Raw genomic sequence first — 19,306 nt, forward strand, 5'->3', positions numbered from 1 at the left:
AATAACAGACGACCATAGGTACGCGTGTAGTGCAGTACAACGGAACCGATTAAACGTTAAAAACATTATTACACCGCCGCGGTGAGTGGGTGGGTGGGGGGAGTCGGTTAGTACGAGGTTCCACGGGATGTTCCGCGACGGCTGCGAGACGTGTGCCCGCGCGGTTAACGCGTTGCATTCAGTCAGTAATGGTCGCGTTGTCCTTAGGTATGGCCGTTCGCACTGCACACCCGTCGTCGTCGTCCTTTGACCACCGGTGGTCACGTGTGGTCGGTGCGTGGTACCGGTTCGTTGTGTTCGCGGCGCTCTACGCGTTACTCGCGGGCAGCCGGTCCGCCGAAGCTCAGGAGCCAAGCAGCAGATGCGCTTCAAAGGTAACGAAAGGAAAAAAAAAAAAAAGACACGAGCGAAACGAAAATCTTATTGTTCGACGTCGTAATTGTTACACCCGATTTCCGGAACAAATGGCCCTCACTCCACCGCCCGTGGGTCACCGGGGATCGTCGTCGGTTTCGACGAGGAGAGAAGTTTTTTCCACCCCCTCACACCGACAACGGCGTATAAACGACCGAAACGTTGTTTCGTGTCTACGGGTTTGTTGTTATTACGGAGTGCGCTGCGGTTCAAGCGCATAATCGCTTGTTAAGGACGTACCTCTCCTTTATGAGCCAATTGAACGTTTTACTCGCGGCGCGGCGCGTGTAGAGGTGTACGGTGCAATAAAAAGCAATTGGTAAAAATGTGCACGTACGTAGTGCGCGTGCACGCGAATGAAAATATGGTGTACACGAAAAGTTTTATTATTTATTTTTATTCGTAACTTTTATCGGAACTGTATTCGCACAACGACCTAACCTTCGACCGTTTACCCGTGACGTTTTCGTAATACGTGTGTGTACCTACACGTATCGCAAAATGTACATACGTTGTGAGCACGCGACTGGCGATCGGAATCGGTAATACAGATCGAAGGTTCAAGTGATCGATAACAATTGAGACGATGCGGCGCAGCGATAAACTCGTATAGTACAATGCACGCGACAACAACGTATAACACGGAATCCGTTCGTTTTTACGTCTCACACGTATGTTGTTCGTTGGCCAGACAGTAATGACGTTACGTCTTACACGTATGTTGTTTATTGACCAGACATTAATAACAGTGGCACCCGTAGACGCACTTGTTACAGTACGTGTAGTGCAATACCGTTGTTCGACCGTATGCAGGGGCGGACTGGCTAAGGAGGCAAAGGGGTGATCGCCTCCTGGGCCCTCAATAGTTTCATATTAATTGTTCGTATACACATACAAAATGTAATATTAAACTATAATAATAAAACACCAATCATTTACTATTAGAATATCGGAATTTGGACGAATTGAGCACAGTTAACTAAAAATATTTATTAGTTAAAATGTAATAATAATAGACCCAGTTGACTATCCCCCCCCCCCCGGCCCCTCGATACCTAGTCCGCCCCTGACCGTATGAGAGATATGTATGCTTCGTATAGACAGATGGATACCTCAATCCGTAATGTACCGGTCGTTTCAATATTTCCATCGGAATTATACTTAAATATTATTCGATTGTAGCGGCGCCAACGCACTAATCATTGAACCCTATTTGTGTTATGCACGTCGGGTAGACCAATGACCGATGTTGACCCCACAATAACACATGTAGTACTTAACCTGTTGTATCGGTATATGTTCCCTGACCAATTTATGACTTACCCAGTCTATGTTTAGAGAAAAACCTTATATTCCTTCCGTTCATCATCATAAGAATAATAGTTATTATTAGTGATGGGTCGAACCTAATTTTTCGGTGTCTAACCGAAAATTGTCAAAGTATTAGGAACCGAACCGAACTTGTAAAACTTATAATTATCCAAACAAACTCGAACCGAACCAAACTATTATGTATTTATTAACGTCTAACACTATTAATTCTGATACAATTTTTAAAAATATAGAGTATAAACAACATATTTTTTCCTTTTTCTTTTCCAAAAATAGATTTGTGGTTTTGATCATATTATCATACATCATATCGACAGCTACGTGTCAAAAACTTGTAACTTCATTTTTACGAATTGCTAACCTCGTAACTTAACTAAAGTGTATTTTTTTTTAACTTCTTATTACGAGGTTTTGAAATTACAATTTAACCGTATCACAATGTATTATACACTACAATCGTTTTTACAGCGTGTACAACCTACGCTACCAATACTATTTTTAACAAAATGCTTCAACATAGAATTATTTTAATTTATAATACCTATCGTAATAATAAAAAAAAAAAAAAATAGTTAATACTACCATTAAGTATAGAAAATTAATTTTAGATTGTTTGATTATGAATATTTTCAAGTTTAAATTTCGAACATACCTAAATGGTAAATAGTTAGGTTCTATTTACTTTCATTTTGAGTTCGAATTATCAACCGAACCGAATTACCTAGTATTCGGTTCGGTTGGGTTCGACCCTTCACTAATTAATATCATATGAGGAGCGCACAATATTATATTGCGTACGGCTGCACAGATTAATTATCATTACGACGGTCTTATAGGTTATCAAAATATAAATGTTCACCTTGGGTTCGTGAATTTTTTCAATATTGATCTCTCTTTATTTTTTAAATTTCCGAACGATCCGTTATCGTAAAAACGGAATAGAGTTTGTTCTTGAAAAATTCTGATAGTGGTCAATTTCATCTAAATTGCGCTATAATACGCATATTATATCATGCTAACAAATTACGGTGATTATTCATAGCGTATACAATCAAAAATTGAAAAATTACCGTCGAAGGACAAGACAAGAACATTATTTAACGGTCCAATATCATAAATGATATCACATAATATTTTCCATTCATTATTGTCAACGTTCATTGACGTTTTTGCAGATTCAGGTGAAAAATAATAAAACATCTGTCTGGTCGTAGATAAGCGGTTTCTCATCCATGTTATAATGGTTCTTTTTGAAGTGGCTATCACTACTCCTTAGAATATGCTCATATGATTGCAAATATTTATGTATTGGGATTAAACATTTACAAGCAAATAAATCACATCATGTTTATCGCTTTCGGATACCTATATACCTACGTGTTAATGTGATTTTTTTTTTATATCAAACAGTGCGAGCTAAAGTTGTGTACTAATGAAATGATTTAGATTATTTTTTGTTTGAACATGACGAACAAATTCTCTAACAAAACATTTTAAAGTAACATTTTTAATTGGACCCGAGGACTAGAGATACAATAATTAAACTGATTTAGAATAATCAAATAAAATAATCCAATAAGGTTTGAATTTAATTTATTACTTGATTCTAGTCTTGCAACACAGTCCATCCAAACAAATTGAACGTCCACCTGATCGCCCATACGCACGACGACGTCGGATGGCTGAAAACCGTGGACCAGTATTATTATGGCAGTTGGTATTTTGTTTTTAATTTACAGTTTTCAATGATAAAATGAAATGCTGCCGTGTAGTATTGTCGTATTATTTCAATCACCCTTGGACGTTTGTTCGTTTACAACAGATCAGTCGTACCTTTAACTTTTATTTACAAAACACGTAGAAAATAGTCAAATTAAAAATCCTACACAAACGCGATAAGCTCAACCTGTTTACACGAGAATAATTTATTTTATAAGCATTATTTGCTCAATAAAAATATTGAATAATGTAAATAATAATGTAAAAACCTAATTTATGTCTAAAGAAAACGTATAACTGATAGTGATATTTTCATTGAGCGATATTTAGATTTTTAATTATTATAGTTGACTTTCAACTGAATGATAATAGAAAACTTTGTTTATGTTGTGATTGACATTTAAATTACTTCAATATAAAAAAATTGCCGAATATAATGACAACCGATGAAAGTTATTTAGTTTCAACTTAAAACTTCATATGTTTATATTACATTATTTATATTTAAAAAATACAATTTATCTCCTATTCATATATCAAATATAACAATATAATAAAATATTTTGAATTTTAATCAACTTGAATAAAGCTTATATTACTCCAATTATTATTTCTGATATCTGTAATTTTTTTTCTAATTTTATAAAGTTATATAAATTAGAGAAATATTAACAGTATAAATTGTATACAAAATAAATTATTATTTATAAAATATAACTAAATATAACTATTTATAAATTAGAATTTTTTTTAACATTTAATTTGATTATTTTTTGTATAAACGTTAATAAAATATAAATATTATATTATACGTAAAAAGCTTAAACATTTAAAATTATAAGGTAGAAAACTACTTCGATCAATTATCAAATTTTAAACTTAAAGTAATATGTCATAAAATATTTAAGTATGCTGTTTTTCTTTATATTTTTAATAATAAGTGAAATCTCACGAGAAAATCAATAAATATTATAATGTGTTATTTTTCTCTCGTTCAATCCTTAAGTATAATAAAATTATTTAGTTGTGTATAATTCGACATAAATAAATGATCGAAATAAATTTAGTAATAAAATGAGTAATTAACCGTTGACATGCGCCAGTGACCAGTGACAAGGTCATTGTGTTATATGTTGTAGCCTTTTTATAACAGCTAAATAATGAATTCGTCGAAAAATAAATTTGTGTTGTGAAAATTCCAAACACAATTTTAATTTACTAATACAACTAAATAGGTGAAATAAATTAAACCTTTTTAGACTATAGTGGTTAATAGGTACAAAATTAAAAGATTAAGATTTCAATTTGTTTTAAACATAGCGAATGAATATTTATAGTATATTTGAATAAATATTAAAACTAGTTGTATTTTATTTAATAAGTCATTTAATCAACATCCGCTCTGTTTGTAGTTTATAATGTTAATCATAATATAATATAGTTTTAAAAGAATTTGTTCAAATTTTTAGTATGCTATAAAATATTTAAATTTTATCGAGTGAAATAATATTGAATTATGCACCATTGCAAAATGTGCAAAAAACATTCTTATATTTGTATTTGTTCTCAAAATATCGCTTTCAATTAACAATTATAATAGTAAATTTGTATTCTAATCATATATCGATTCAGTTAAATTACAAGGTGTTTAATACAAATCATATATTAACTAATTTTGTGTTTGATAAGCCGTTTTCGTATATAATTTGAACAATCCTGCACGTGTGTACTAATTTGCATATAGATATGCTTTATTTAGATATATCTATTGTTTAATGTCGACAAATTAAGGCTTTTAACACTCGAAAAAAAAAAAAAACCATAATAACTGCATGAAATAAATTAATTCCACCTCTATAATTTGGTTTATATCATTATTTTATTTAGTGTTTAGGTAATTTTGTAAGTACCGACCAATTACAATGTTTTTTTCTTTGTTTTTATTTTAATGGATTCGAATATTTTTTTTTCCTGAAAAGGTAATAAGGTGCATGCACCTTTTGGAGTACAGTACATATTGGACTCTGTGGTGTCTGAATTATTGAAAAACAAAAATCGAAGGTTAAGACTTTTTTTTTTACAAATCTTAATATTATTATATAGAAACGGGCTTTGGTCACGTATGGCTAATAAATCATGTATTTTTCAGATTCGTTTTTGTGGAGACGGCGTTTTTATGGCGCTGGTGGGAAGAGCAAGACGAGTGGAACCGGAACAGCTTGAAGACACTTGTAGATGAAGGACGGTTACAACTATTACACGGCGGATGGGTGATGAGCGATGAGGCGGTACCTCATTATTCAACCCTTATCGATCAAATGACATTGGGTCTCAAGTAAGCGCAGACATGTTACGGGTTGAAAGACGTGCAGAGTTGAATTATAACTAATAGATTATTAAGTAAACGATGCGTTTCCATATAGATTTGTTACATGTACGTGTATAGGAAACGCATACAGTCGGATTTCCGATTATTAATGTGCTTGGAGTTTGAGATAATACGCACCCGTAATGATTTATCAATTTGCGATTATGATTACAGCAATTTATAATGATTATTAATGACTGTATGTTTTTGTAATATAGGGACTTTACGCTTATGAATAAATTAAATTAATAATGAGTATTGCATGAAACTTTTTCAATTTGGTACATAAATGTTATTATTTTAATTAGTCGTTTCATAAGTATTTCGCACGAACTTATATGATTTAAGTGTGTTTGATAAACAAGAGGTATTTACATGGCTATTAATTACATTATATAGATTTTTGAATGATACTTTTGGTGAGTGTGCACGACCTCGGGTGGCATGGCAAATAGACCCATTCGGACATTCAAGTGAAGTAGCCGCTGAATTTGCCGAAATGGGTTTCGATGGATTAGTATTGGGCCGTATTGATTACGAAGATATAGCTCTCAGAAGATCACAGAAAACAATGGAAGTTGTATGGAGACCGGATATCAACATGGGTAAGATAACCAACATACGAGTATTATAGTAATAACAATATTTAAAATCATTTCATATTTAATAGAGTGATTTATCAGACTTATATATCGTCACTTTATTATTATTCTTACTTATCGGTCGTATACCACCGCTGTGTTGACAATTTATTACGGTTAGAAGAACATTTTATTGCGTGAAAATGTTTTTCAAATTGAAATGTAAAAATATAATATTAATGTCAATGATATGAGTACGATCTACATAATTTTAAAAAAAAAAACCATATTATGATTTTTATATTTTGATATTCAATTTTTGCGTTCGTTTACAAAAATATTATGATCACATTCCGATGTAATTGATACACTGGTATTTAGAATATTATTTTAATTAATTTTTTTACCAATACGAAAATAAAAATTTAGTATTCTATTATTTCAGTACTAATTACATATATTCACTGCTGCGTTAGGAATTATTTTCAATGTTAATTAATTTAATAATACTTGGATAATAACAGTATATGCAGTGTGGATTTAAAAAAAATTGCAATTAAACCGGCGCGCCGCGGCATTATTATTATAGTGGAAGTCAATTAATTATAAAACTCATATTTTTATATTTTGTTTGACAAAAAAAAATTATCCTAGTTTTTTCGTAGATAATATTAATATATTTTATTTAAGTATATATATATACACTGGAAATACTTTAAATTAGCCCTTTTAGCCACAAATTAAATATCAATTTGGATTGTTAACCGAAAATATTCAACATAGTTGAGGATTAGTAATCGCAATTTCAGTATTATTGTTTTTTAATTTTTTTTTATAGCGATTTGATAAGTATACACAATTTAAATTTATGTTTAAATACTTTTTTAAGACATAATTCGAATTGATGAATCAAACCGGATTTATCATCTACGATTTTCTGAATTTTCGGTATAAAACATTTATCGACGTATTACATTTACTATTTGTGTAATATTAATGTACTTAATATGTACACAGCCTTTAATTAATCGAATATACTGCACTTTACAGGACAAAGTGGTGAATTATTTACAAGCGTGTTGTATAATCTATACGTTGCGCCCGAAGGATTTTGTTTTGACGCGTTTTGCAACGATGATCCTATTTTAGATAACCCGAAACTGCACGGGTACAACGTCGATGCAAAAGTAATAATTAAAATACCAAGTATATCTCATACTTGCTTCTAATTAATGAGTCGAATGATAAAAAATAATTTATTTCCCGGAAAGGTAGAAAACTTCGCAAACCATGTCCAAAGATACGCTTCAGCATACAAAACGAATAATATTATGATGACCATGGGAGGCGATTTCTCTTACTCAGTAGCGTCATCGTGGTTCAGGAACATGGATAAATTAATCAAGTACAGAAATTTTCTTTTTTTACTTACAAACAATTTTCTTTAACTCGAATGCGTGCGTACATTCGTATATGTTATTCGACTTTGATTTTCTAGTCCAGTTCAATAAAATAGGAATCAATTTATTTTTGCGTATTTTCAAATTAAAAAAAAAAAAAAAAGTAGTATATGATTAATCGACTATTCAGCTCGATGTTTAATTGTTTTAAAAATATTATATAATTAAAACGACTAAAATGTACAGTTACCAATAATTTGTTCTAGGCATGTTAATAAATTGAAACCGGAATTAAACGTATTATACTCTACACCTGATTGTTATTTGTCTGCCCTGCAAAATACCGACAACGTTACTTGGCCACTTAAGGATACGGACGATTTCTTCCCTTATGCGCACGACGAACATTCATATTGGACGGGGTATTTCACCTCCAGATCGAATTTAAAATACATGATTTGCAAAGCGAACAACTTATTACAGGCAGGTATTATAGTAAATACTCATCGCGATTGATTTAAACGGGAATTTAAAATGACAGTGGTTCTAATTAGGCAGTGAAGCAAATCAGTTCGATTCTTGGAGACGGGGTCAACGGAAGTGTCCAAAAATTGGCTATAGTCGTTGCCCAGTCGCAACATCACGATTCCATTACTGGCACGGAAAAACAGCATGTGTCTGATGATTACGCTCTTTATTTAGACGAAGGAATCGATGAGTCCCAAAAAGTGTTAACGGCCGCTTACAGGTAACCAAATAATCTAATATAATTAATAATCTAATATAATTAATTACTCACTTGTATTAACCTACATCTATAAATATAATCATTTTATTGTATTTATAGATCTAGGTACTATTGGTCCAGTTAAAATATATTTATTAAAATCACGAATATATAAACATTATATGAATACATTCCATGCATTTATAGTATTACTCGGTATGATTGTTTTAATAAATAATGAAAACGAATTATTTGTTTCGTATTGTATTCAATGAGATAGAGGTCGTATGAAATCATAAAATAAAGTTAAAAGTTTCAGTTGATGTAACTTGTGACAAACAAAAAACTTTTTTAGATTTTTGTTATAAAATAGTTCTTCAGCGTACAAATAATAAACAAATATTCTTGTATTATATTATCATAAAACATACAAACTATTGTAAAATGTTTTGTAATATAAGGTGATTTTGAGAATTGATAATAATATTAATTAATAGCTGATTTGTCATATTTTGGCTAAGAATATCATTAAATTTTACCTCTCAGTCTGTTTAAATTTTGATGCCTTTGATAATGTTTTGGTTTTGTTTTATACAATATACTCGCTACCTGGAAGTGCTGTTAATTATTATTTTAGGTTTGATAAACTGGTCTAAACTGGACTAATTATCTTTTAATTTCATATCTTTTTTCAATTTATCAATTAAAATTAAGACACTACTGTGCATAACTTGATATTATAACCAAAATAGATAATAGTTTCAAATTTAATTAGTTATTAGAAAATGTAATAAGATTACTGTGTGATAAAAAAATATACCAATTATATAGAAGATATTATCGTAAATTGGTTTTGGTGATGATTTTAGCAAAAACGTTTACACAAGTTTAAATAGTCAAAATCAATACTCAGTAATCGTTTACATGCTATCTCGAATTTTAGTTAATAAATACATTGTAGTAAATATACATTTATTACACTTACAAACTGAATACTATTATTGATTTTCCATTTCTAATTTGGATAATTGGCTCAAGTTCGGACAAACAATTTAATATATGGTTTAAACTTCAGTTGATAATAATATTTTGAGAGTCAGATGTATTGCATGATTAATATTCCAAAAGTACTGGATAATCTGTTTAAGGTGTATACTTTGTCGGACGACTTCTGTCTTTTATTGTTCGTACAGTTCTTTTATACTAACAAGATGCAATAGAAAAATCGAAAAGTAATAACGTACAATTACAGAAACATTCTACACTAAAACAATAGATAAAAAAAATAATAAGTAAAAATAGTACATCAGCCTGATTGAGCACTCTGTTTGAGAACATTCGTGCATATTGTATTACAGTATTTATGTATCTACGTGTATTATATGTATTACATTTCGTATGTATTTTAAATATATACTCATGTGCGTGTGTACATAATTAAATACATACATTACCGTGTCGATTTTACAGGAAATGGTTTGGAAACGACTTTCCCGAACAACGCTATTGCAAGTTGCTCAACATCAGCGAGTGCGACGTTTCGGAAAACAATTCTAAATTCGTGATCACCTTGTACAACCCGCTGTCGCACGCCGTCACCACCCCGGTGCGCATCCCCGTCAAATACGCGGATTACAAGGTCACCGGTCCGAATGGTAACGACAATATCGGCCTGAAACCCTGGCGTTCGTGTACGATAACCGTGTTAGTGGGTTTTTAGGGTCCAACGTGCAGTACGAACTGGTGTTCTTACCCGGTCAAATTTTCCGACTCGGGGGCCGCGGTTCGAATGCAACGCACGAGCTAGTATTTATCGCCAGTGAAGTGTCGCCGTTGGGATTAGTCAACTATCACGTGGAGAGAATCAAAGAATTAGAAGCCCCACCGAGACCGGCGGTGCACAACAGCACCGAGGATGTGATGATTGACAACGGGGTAAAATAACTATATACACGATATTAAATTAGAATTAAAAACCATATTTTTTAGTTGGTATGAGATTTTATTTATGAAATGCCACAGCGCAACGTATTATTGGGTATTTCGTAGTTATAATAAAGTTGAGGGGGTATGGACCATTGGAACAACAGTTTAGTAGCCAAAACTAAGTACAAAGGATATAATAGATAGAATATCAGGAGGTGATTGAGAGTGGAGGAAAATACTGTCGTATCAATTGTTTGATAAACGAAGGACAAAGATGAATTAAAAAGGATATACTGGAAAGAGAAAATATATTGCTGCAGTAAAAAAGGAATTAGTCGAGTTTAAACTGGGTTTTCTTGGAATGGAGGCTGCACAAGGAGAAATTAGCGTATGTAAATAACGGTAGCGCACAGAGTTATGAAATAGGTAATAATATTAATATGATACACCTGTATAATTTTGTTTTCCGTTTTGACGAATTCGTGTAGAAATTAAAAATCGGTTTCAACGGTACCAGTGGCCTCGTGCAGTGGATCGAGAAAAACGGCACACGATATCCTTTGCAGCAGAATTTCTTTTACTACGAGTCCATGAAAGGATACAATTTCAACGCTGATAACCGTGCTAGCGGAGCTTATATTTTTAGACCCACTAAAAATCAGCCAACTGTAATATCAGAAAAAATTAATTTGACAATTTATCGAGGTAATGATACGATGTATTTATTTATTTATGAAATATTTGTATACATGCACTTAACGTGTCAATATTGTGTTTAAGGAAAAAACGTGCATGAAGTTCATCAGTCTTTTAGTTCTTGGTTAAGTCAAGTAGTTAGGATTTACGACCAACAAGAATTAATCGAATTCGAATGGCTCGTGGGACCTATTCCTATAATGTAAGAAAAAATAATGATTTTAATTATACAACCAATATATTTGTTTAATCCATCTAATTAGTGAATTATCGAGATTATACGCGCTATATTATTGTTGTTAGGTTTGGTTTAAAATGTATTTAATGTTTATTTTCGTTTATTGATTGTTCGATTAGGGAATGGGTTGGAAAAGAAGTCATTACTAAATATACAACTAAAATAGCGTCGAACGGTACATTTTACACGGATTCGAATGGTAGAAGGTGGATGAAGAGGAAGCTGAATTATCGGTCGTCTTGGAATTTAACACTAACCGAACCTGTCGCCTCTAATTACTATCCAATCACTTCGAGCATAGCAATCAGAGACTCCATTCACCAGGCTACGGTAGTAACCGATCGACCTCAGGGGGGTTCTAGTATTGAAGACGGCACATTAGAACTTATGGTAAATTAATGATAGCTATAATATTATTATAGTTTCATAAATACACGTAATATATTTTAAGTTAATTTCTATTATTTATCGTTCTTACCTACTAATATTTAATCATTTTTTTTAAACCTATACTATTAACACTGACTTAGGAGAGAAAAATCATTAAGTATGTTTTACATATCATCAGTAATTTATTGAATATTTAATGACTAGTAAAATTGTTAATATTTGTTTTTTGCGCATTATGTAATATTTGTTTTACGAATGAAATTTTATGTGGATTTTTAATATTTTCACCACTTTACGTACGATACATATTATTACATTTATATTTGATGTTAGCTTCATCGTCGACTTTTATACGATGACAGTCAAGGGGTTAGTGAACCATTGGACGAGAATCAATATGGAGAAGGCATGGTGACCAAAGGAAAACATATATTACACTTTAATGAACTAGATAAAGCTGCCAAAGCGCATAGACTATCTGCGCTCCACACCGTCATGCAACCTGTTATTACATTAGCTCCGACTCATATGGGAAATACCGAATGGGTTTCTAAGTTCAGTGCTACGGTAAAATCAATCTTTGCCCAATAACTTTTTTATTCTAATTTTAACTTGTTTTTTATTTTCATTTTCAGTATAACATGTTGAACGTAACATTGTCTTCAAATATACATATTTTAACTTTGGAACATTGGAGAAACAATCAAATTTTATTGCGAATAGAACATATATTCGAAAAGAACGAAGATAGATTTTTATCCCTGCCCGAAAAAGTTCCTCTTGATGTAAGTATATACGTTTCGTTAAATTTCGTTATTTTTAGCTGTAAATGACATTATGGAAAATACTAGGTTTTTCATCGTCACTTATGTGATGATTTATATTGGGTTTTTGTTTTATACATTTCAGAAATCGATTGTTAATCATTTTATATTAAATATAGATTTAGTTTATGATCACGTAAAATATTACGTTTACAAAAATAAAATAAGCGCATTCTGGTACATTACTTAACAACTCAAATCTCAGTTAATAAACATTCATAAGATTTGGCAACATTTCATAATTTATAGCCATGTTTTTAAAACAAATGAATTGAATGTATTAATTAAAATAGAAAACTAAATGGGGGTTATGAAAATAATTGAATTTTGAAATTGCTCTAAAGATATTTATCATCAAAGAAAATAAGAAGAAACCAAAATGAAAAAGATAAAATTACCATAATACTATTGTTATTTAAAATAATTTGATAAAAATCTAACAATGTCTAACAAAAATACTTTCTACGTCCGTTATCATTTAGTTTAGCTAAAAATAATAATTTCTCAAACTTTTTGTCAGAAAACTCGTTAGATATTATGTCGTACAGCTGTCGCTAGAGGGAATTCCTTTATTGGGGTCAACTGAAACTGTGAAATACTTGGTGTTATTTTGTCATGAGATACAATATTAATGTACATTTAAATGTTTAATAGAGGTTTGAAACAAATTTACGGGTTTATTATTATCTTTCAAATCGTATGTAACCTTAACTTTGCATTAAAAAACTAGCTAACATTTGAAAGGTATTGTATTGTCAATACTAAAAGTCGCTTATATCTTGTACTTGTATACTGCAAACACGTGATACGTTTAAAGTCGTTCACCAATTTAGGGAACACTGAATTTCTTGGCTGGATTATGTTGGAATAAATCAAATTTTTTTTTACAAGCTAGTGGTACATAAATACACATTTTCAGATAAATTTCAAATTTTTAATTCTCTCGAAACGCGTATGTGCAATACAACTTATTTTTTTTGAATAGCAACCGGTATTTTCGATACCAAATTTGGATAGATTGAATTTTTTTAAGTCATTTTGACCAATTAACATGGCTCTAAAACCGAAATTGACTAAATGAGAGCCATTTCAATTTTAATAAATAACACATTTTTACAATTCATTATAAAATGCATAAAACCATGTAATTAATTTTAATTAAATAATTGTATATCCATATTACGTTAATCTTGTTTATAAAACGTATATAAAAAAAAAAAAAAAAATACGTAAAAAAATTCAAAAAGTAACCAATAATAAATAATTATAAATGGTTTTATGCGTTTTATAATGAAGTAAAAATGTGTTATTTATTAAAAGTTAAAAAATTAAATGGCTTTCATTCAGTCAATTTTGGTATTAGAGACATGGTTAATTAGTCAAAATGACTTAAAAAAAATCAGTCTATCGGAATTTGATATCAAAAATACCGGTTGCTATTAAAAAAAAAATGAGTTGCACTGCGCATGCGCGTACTAAGAGGGTTAAAAATTAAAAATTTATCTGAAAATGTGTATTTATATTCGATTAATAAAAAATTCGATTTATTCCAACATTATCCGGCCGAGAAATTCAGTATTCCCTAAATTGGTGAACACACGGTATAATCAACGACTATATTACCGAGATGTACCCGTACATTATGCGTACAATTTATATTCGTATACAACAGAAATTATTTACAAAGAACATGTTTTATATATTATTATAAATTGTAATGTTCAACAATTCGGAAGACGAGTCCACGTCATCGGTTATACGATGGTAAAATGATAAAAATTATGTTATTGGTAGCTGTTGTGTACATATAATATATCAGGATCGTGTTTAAAGAAAGTATACGTATAGTTTTTGTTGTTAAACGTGTTCTGGCTGGGACGTTCAAGCCCGGCACGATGTTGACATCATTGGATTTTTTTTCATTGCACATAAAACTCGGATTCCTGTTGCCTTTTTGGCAACTATTTCTATTGCAGCAGTTGTAGTAATATGTATGTTTGACAAACAAAATAAATAAAATATTAAAAATAAAAAAAACTTTAAAAAAATCCGTTCCAGAATTGAACGTTTTAAACATTTTTAAATAAATATAGTCCGTTAGGCATGCTGTTCCTTTTTTTAACTATAGTTGACTACCATATAATCATTACCATCATAAATCTTGTACGAAATTGTTGGCTTATTTGAGAATTCTTTTGCTGTTATGGTCGTTAGTGTTTTTACTATTATCAGGCACTTGATTTTATAACAATTGTGTACAACTTTTGAAAAATTACGTGTTTTAGAGATTATTTTTGCATTTGGAAGTGTTGGCGTACCAAGAACTGACGCTGAGCGCGAATTTAGCTAAGAAAGATCTAGATCGTTACCGATGGAATTATAGTGATAAACCGCAATCTCAAGGACCAGAATTGGACGAACAGTTACCTGAAGTTCTTCTCACGCCAATGGCCATTAGGACTTTTTTGCTTACAGTGAAAAAACGATAGTGCTAACCTATACCTACATATGCGTATTAATTTATTTTGATTCTTACGGTTGAAATAAAGCTAAGCGGTTATGATATAAGAGACTTTTTTACTAATTTTTTTATTATTATTATTTTTTCAATTGTTTTCTCTCACGCAGAAATGTAATACTCAAAGGAAAATAATTAAACTGAATTATTGAATATAATTTTAAAATTTTTATTCTTGTTGAAAAAGCATTTACTGTAGAAATAAAACGAAGAGTTAGTCATTCAAAGAAGGAAGTTTTGTATATATTATAATCCGTGCAAAAAAATATTTATTCCGCTATTTATTACAGTTTTTATTTATACAATTTAATAGATAACTATAATATAAAAAAAAACCATATGCGTCCTTAGATAATGGTGTCTAAAGACGTTGTTGGATTAATTGTTGTCGAATTTCATATTATAAATTACAACGCAAACGTCGTTAGGTTAGCCTGTCTACCGCACCAAAACTATACCTTGCAAAGGTCCGTTTTATTCCCTCGTGCATGACATATGATTTGTGTAAAATTTGTAGTATATAACGTATTAGACTAATTTTATAATTTAATCGATTTAAATTTACGGATTCATTTCACTTGTAAATCATGAACGTAATAAATAGTAACCATTGTTTGTTTGATATAATTGCCAATTGAATAAAGTATACCTGTATAAAATATACAACTTGTAAAATATTTCAGTCGAACTTATATTATAATATTTACCGGAAAAATAAAATATTATTATTATTATAATTATTATTACAAACGTGAATGTTTTATTTGTACGTTTTATCCCGCACGATATACTGCGTGTCTGTATGCGTTCGTACTTATATACTTGAGTATATTATTGTAATGTGTATTTACCATACTTATAACTGAACTACAATTAATAATTTAGTAAACGAACAATTATAACCAGTCCATATTATTATATTCAGACAATTATATGTGTTTATAATAAATATTATGTATTTATCGATTTTTCTTTTATCCTTTTGCAATGAGCATTTTCATTTTACAAACATTAATTATTTCTGTCTACCTCTACTCGTGCTATACGCGATGTTCTATTGTCGTAAAGTGAAAAAAAGAAAAACTCTAAAATGAATGTAATTTATAATGTGCTTGATTAATGCTAAAATGGAACATATTTCTACGCAGATTCATGTTCACTTGAAAAATGTTGATTTATCGTTGTTTTATAATAATGGTATTCGAAATTTACGCAGATAATTATGATAATAATTAGGCTACAATTAGTTCTTAACCAAGAGCTGAATAACCTAATTTCATCGATAGCTGAACTCGACTTTACTCCAAACTTCCTAATCTTATTTCTTTGGTTCTCTGTTCATAAAAATCAACTATCTAATATTCCACAAAATGTCTACTCTACAATTTTTATTTAAGCAAAACTTCCTTGCTTTAAATCACAAAAATAACGACAAAAAATGCATGCAGAGTTATCCAAGAGTCACAAGGAGATTGGGTAGGTAGTAATTTGGAATAATACCGCTTACATGTATTAATTGTCTGTTTCGTTCAATCTAACCTGCTCAATCATTCTCAATTCTAAAATCAATACATTTAATTCAATAAAATAGTATATCATATACAACCATTAATTCAAACTCATTTAGTGCCATAAACGATCACCAGATAAATGCAAAACTCTTTCTTTGAAAATATAAATGATCCAAAATATAAATATTCTCGATTCTTATGTAGAGTCCAACTAAGTATTAAACATATTTTAACAGAATGTCTTACCTACGTTGATTTCAGATAAAAAAAAAAAACATTCTCCAGAGTACATTTCTACCTCATTCAACAATTCTCAAAACTCATCAAACTCAATAGTTGAATTCATCACCTCTTTAAAATTAATTGACATATTGTGAAATAAAACATTGTATAAGCTTCTTACATGTTTTTCTCTACTCTTTTTTTAGTATACATTTATTTACTGTAAATACCTTTTTTTGTTATAAATCCCAATGGAATTTTACTGTCAAGGGTTATAAAAAAATAAAAAATAAAAAAATATATGACTAAATTACGGAAAATCATGCGTTTTCCCGTACGTAGAACGCATTCGATTTTAATGCGTTGTTTATGCGATCAGATATTTTTTCGAAACACCAGTTTAATGATAGGTCCATAATTAAATCTCATGAACAATTATTGGGCAATACTAATTTTTCGTGCAATTATTTAATATTGCTTTTAAAATTATTTAATTATAAATACACGACATAAAAATGATTTTTTTTAGTACCAGGAACTTTTCTGGAAGTATCAATAATACATAAGACAATATATCAATTAAATTAAATTAAATTAATGCAATTCAATTCATACGGAATATGTGAACGATTTACAACACAATTCGATGTAATATAATTTTATTTTTACCTTTATTGAAAAAGTTTTATTGAGATAATCGAAAAATTATCGTTTAAAATCCATGTTCAGTTTTCATATTTTTTTTTTACGATCGCTCATAAGATTATTACAGTTACATCATTATTTTTGGACGACGAACGCCTATATTTTATACGATCGTTGTCCGACGATGGCTGCGGTAAATCGCACAACATTGTTTAATGCACATTGTCACATCATTAAAAACGACGTTGTAGACGTAGGTTAGGCCTGTCGTTGGCGACAAGTATATTTCTCGCAGGGGAAAATAGCGTTTTTTCGGTACATCCAATTAAAACCTTATACAATAAAATGAATAGACGGTGAAGTTTGGTAAAAATATTTATTCGCGGACCATAAAGCGTCTACATATAGTCGTGTATTTCATATAAAGCATATAAAGCATATAAAGCATTTCACGATTGTCGCGTATTACCACCCATATATACATCTATTATAGCATAGACTAAATATTTTGGAAATACGGTTTTTTCCTCCATAAGTAAGTACATAGAGAAATGTCCATTTGATGCCACTGTTTTCAACAATCTTTTTCTACTGTTCAAGTGTAAAATAAATATATTTTAATTATTCTTAGAAGTTAATGAAAACAAAAGTTATCATTATTTTGAAGTATATATAATATATATATATATATTTAGGTTATCAACAATGTATTAAACATTTATTTTTACGGTTGGGTTATAAAAAAAAACCAAATTATATGATAGTGGTCTTAAGAAATGTAATTTTACTATCTATTATAGTTTTTAGTAACATAATTTTGTTCAATGGAATTCAGTAAATCTTGATTCGTCTTCAAATTGTTATTATTCTTATTTTTTTATTTTATTATTTATATAATATTTTATTATTAAACAATAATTTTGATTCCTGAACGTTGAAAACGGTTTATTTAACCGTTTTTTAAAATCTAGATGACTTCAGTATTTGCATAAAGATGAATATTGTAGGAGAGGGGTAATTATTTTTATATGTTTTACCGTCATATTGCGCTTGATATCTAATATATGTTGCATTTATACCATACAATTAGGCTATGACTTTTTTTTTCAATTTGTAAATGTACTCAAAGACTTAAGTTGTGAATATTAACGGCACACCCTGTACGGTCGACTACAGTTCTGAAACGCGATTTTAAAACGTTGTACAAACACTGTGTTTCGACACATTTGTTCAACAGCAATACAATATAGAAGCATGTGTTGTGATTAAGAAAGGATGGATAATGTATAAATAATATAATATAAAATAATTGCAGAGTTCAATGTATGAAACAATTCACTTTAAAACCAATACTCGTACCAAAAGTTTATTTAATTAAATTTTATAAATATATATATATATTACTTTATATAACTTACTGGCTATGAAAGCGCTCTTTTCCTCCGGACATTGGTTATATTTTTACACCCGTACACGACCTCGTCTTTATTCTGTCTGCGGCCGATCAAGCTTTTAATCCGTACGCATTCGTAGTTTACCAAACAACTCATATATATTTACCTACGTGAACGTTTCTGTTAATGGATATGATTTTATTCGATGGCTAACGTTTGAACGATTTCATACCTTTTGTTACAGCCATAAGTATACCAGTGTTTACGGATGTTTATTTTTATTGGTTCTGATTTTTTTTTACGTAATCGTCTCGTGATACGATTAGATATTGAAATTGTATTACCTAAAAAATAAATAAACAAATAGTTTAGATTTAAAAATAAATATATAAATAAATAAA

At 30.2% G+C, this 19,306-nt stretch overlaps 1 protein-coding gene across 1 annotated transcript; it reads left to right on the forward strand.

The window, feature by feature from the left end:
* Positions 1–131: 131 nt before the first annotated feature.
* On the forward strand, positions 132–15,757 carry LOC112683890 (lysosomal alpha-mannosidase-like). The gene is made up of 17 exons (XM_025555076.1): positions 132–374; positions 3,357–3,459; positions 5,445–5,526; positions 5,615–5,800; positions 6,233–6,438; positions 7,465–7,601; positions 7,686–7,819; positions 8,081–8,301; positions 8,373–8,562; positions 10,012–10,196; positions 10,262–10,476; positions 10,956–11,172; positions 11,248–11,365; positions 11,521–11,791; positions 12,125–12,358; positions 12,427–12,576; positions 14,901–15,757. The coding sequence occupies exons 1-17, from the start codon at positions 189–191 to the stop codon at positions 15,102–15,104; spliced, it is 3,039 nt and encodes a 1,012-aa protein (XP_025410861.1). The 5' UTR covers positions 132–188; the 3' UTR covers positions 15,105–15,757.
* The last annotated feature ends 3,549 nt before the right edge of the window (positions 15,758–19,306 follow it).

Source organism: Sipha flava, unplaced genomic scaffold, assembly GCF_003268045.1.
Source record: "Sipha flava isolate LNK unplaced genomic scaffold, YSA_version1 237_pilon_pilon, whole genome shotgun sequence".
In the NCBI taxonomy this organism is placed as follows: domain Eukaryota; kingdom Metazoa; phylum Arthropoda; class Insecta; order Hemiptera; family Aphididae; genus Sipha; species Sipha flava.

Coding starts and splice junctions, on each gene's coding strand:
- LOC112683890 (XM_025555076.1), top strand. CDS start 189: ATGGTCGCGTTGTCCTTAGGTATGGCCGTTCGCACTGCACACCCGTCG. Junction 5,801..6,232: donor CAAATGACATTGGGTCTCAA/GTAAGCGCAGAC, acceptor TACATTATATAG/ATTTTTGAATGATACTTTTG. Junction 11,792..12,124: donor ACGGCACATTAGAACTTATG/GTAAATTAATGA, acceptor ATTTGATGTTAG/CTTCATCGTCGACTTTTATA.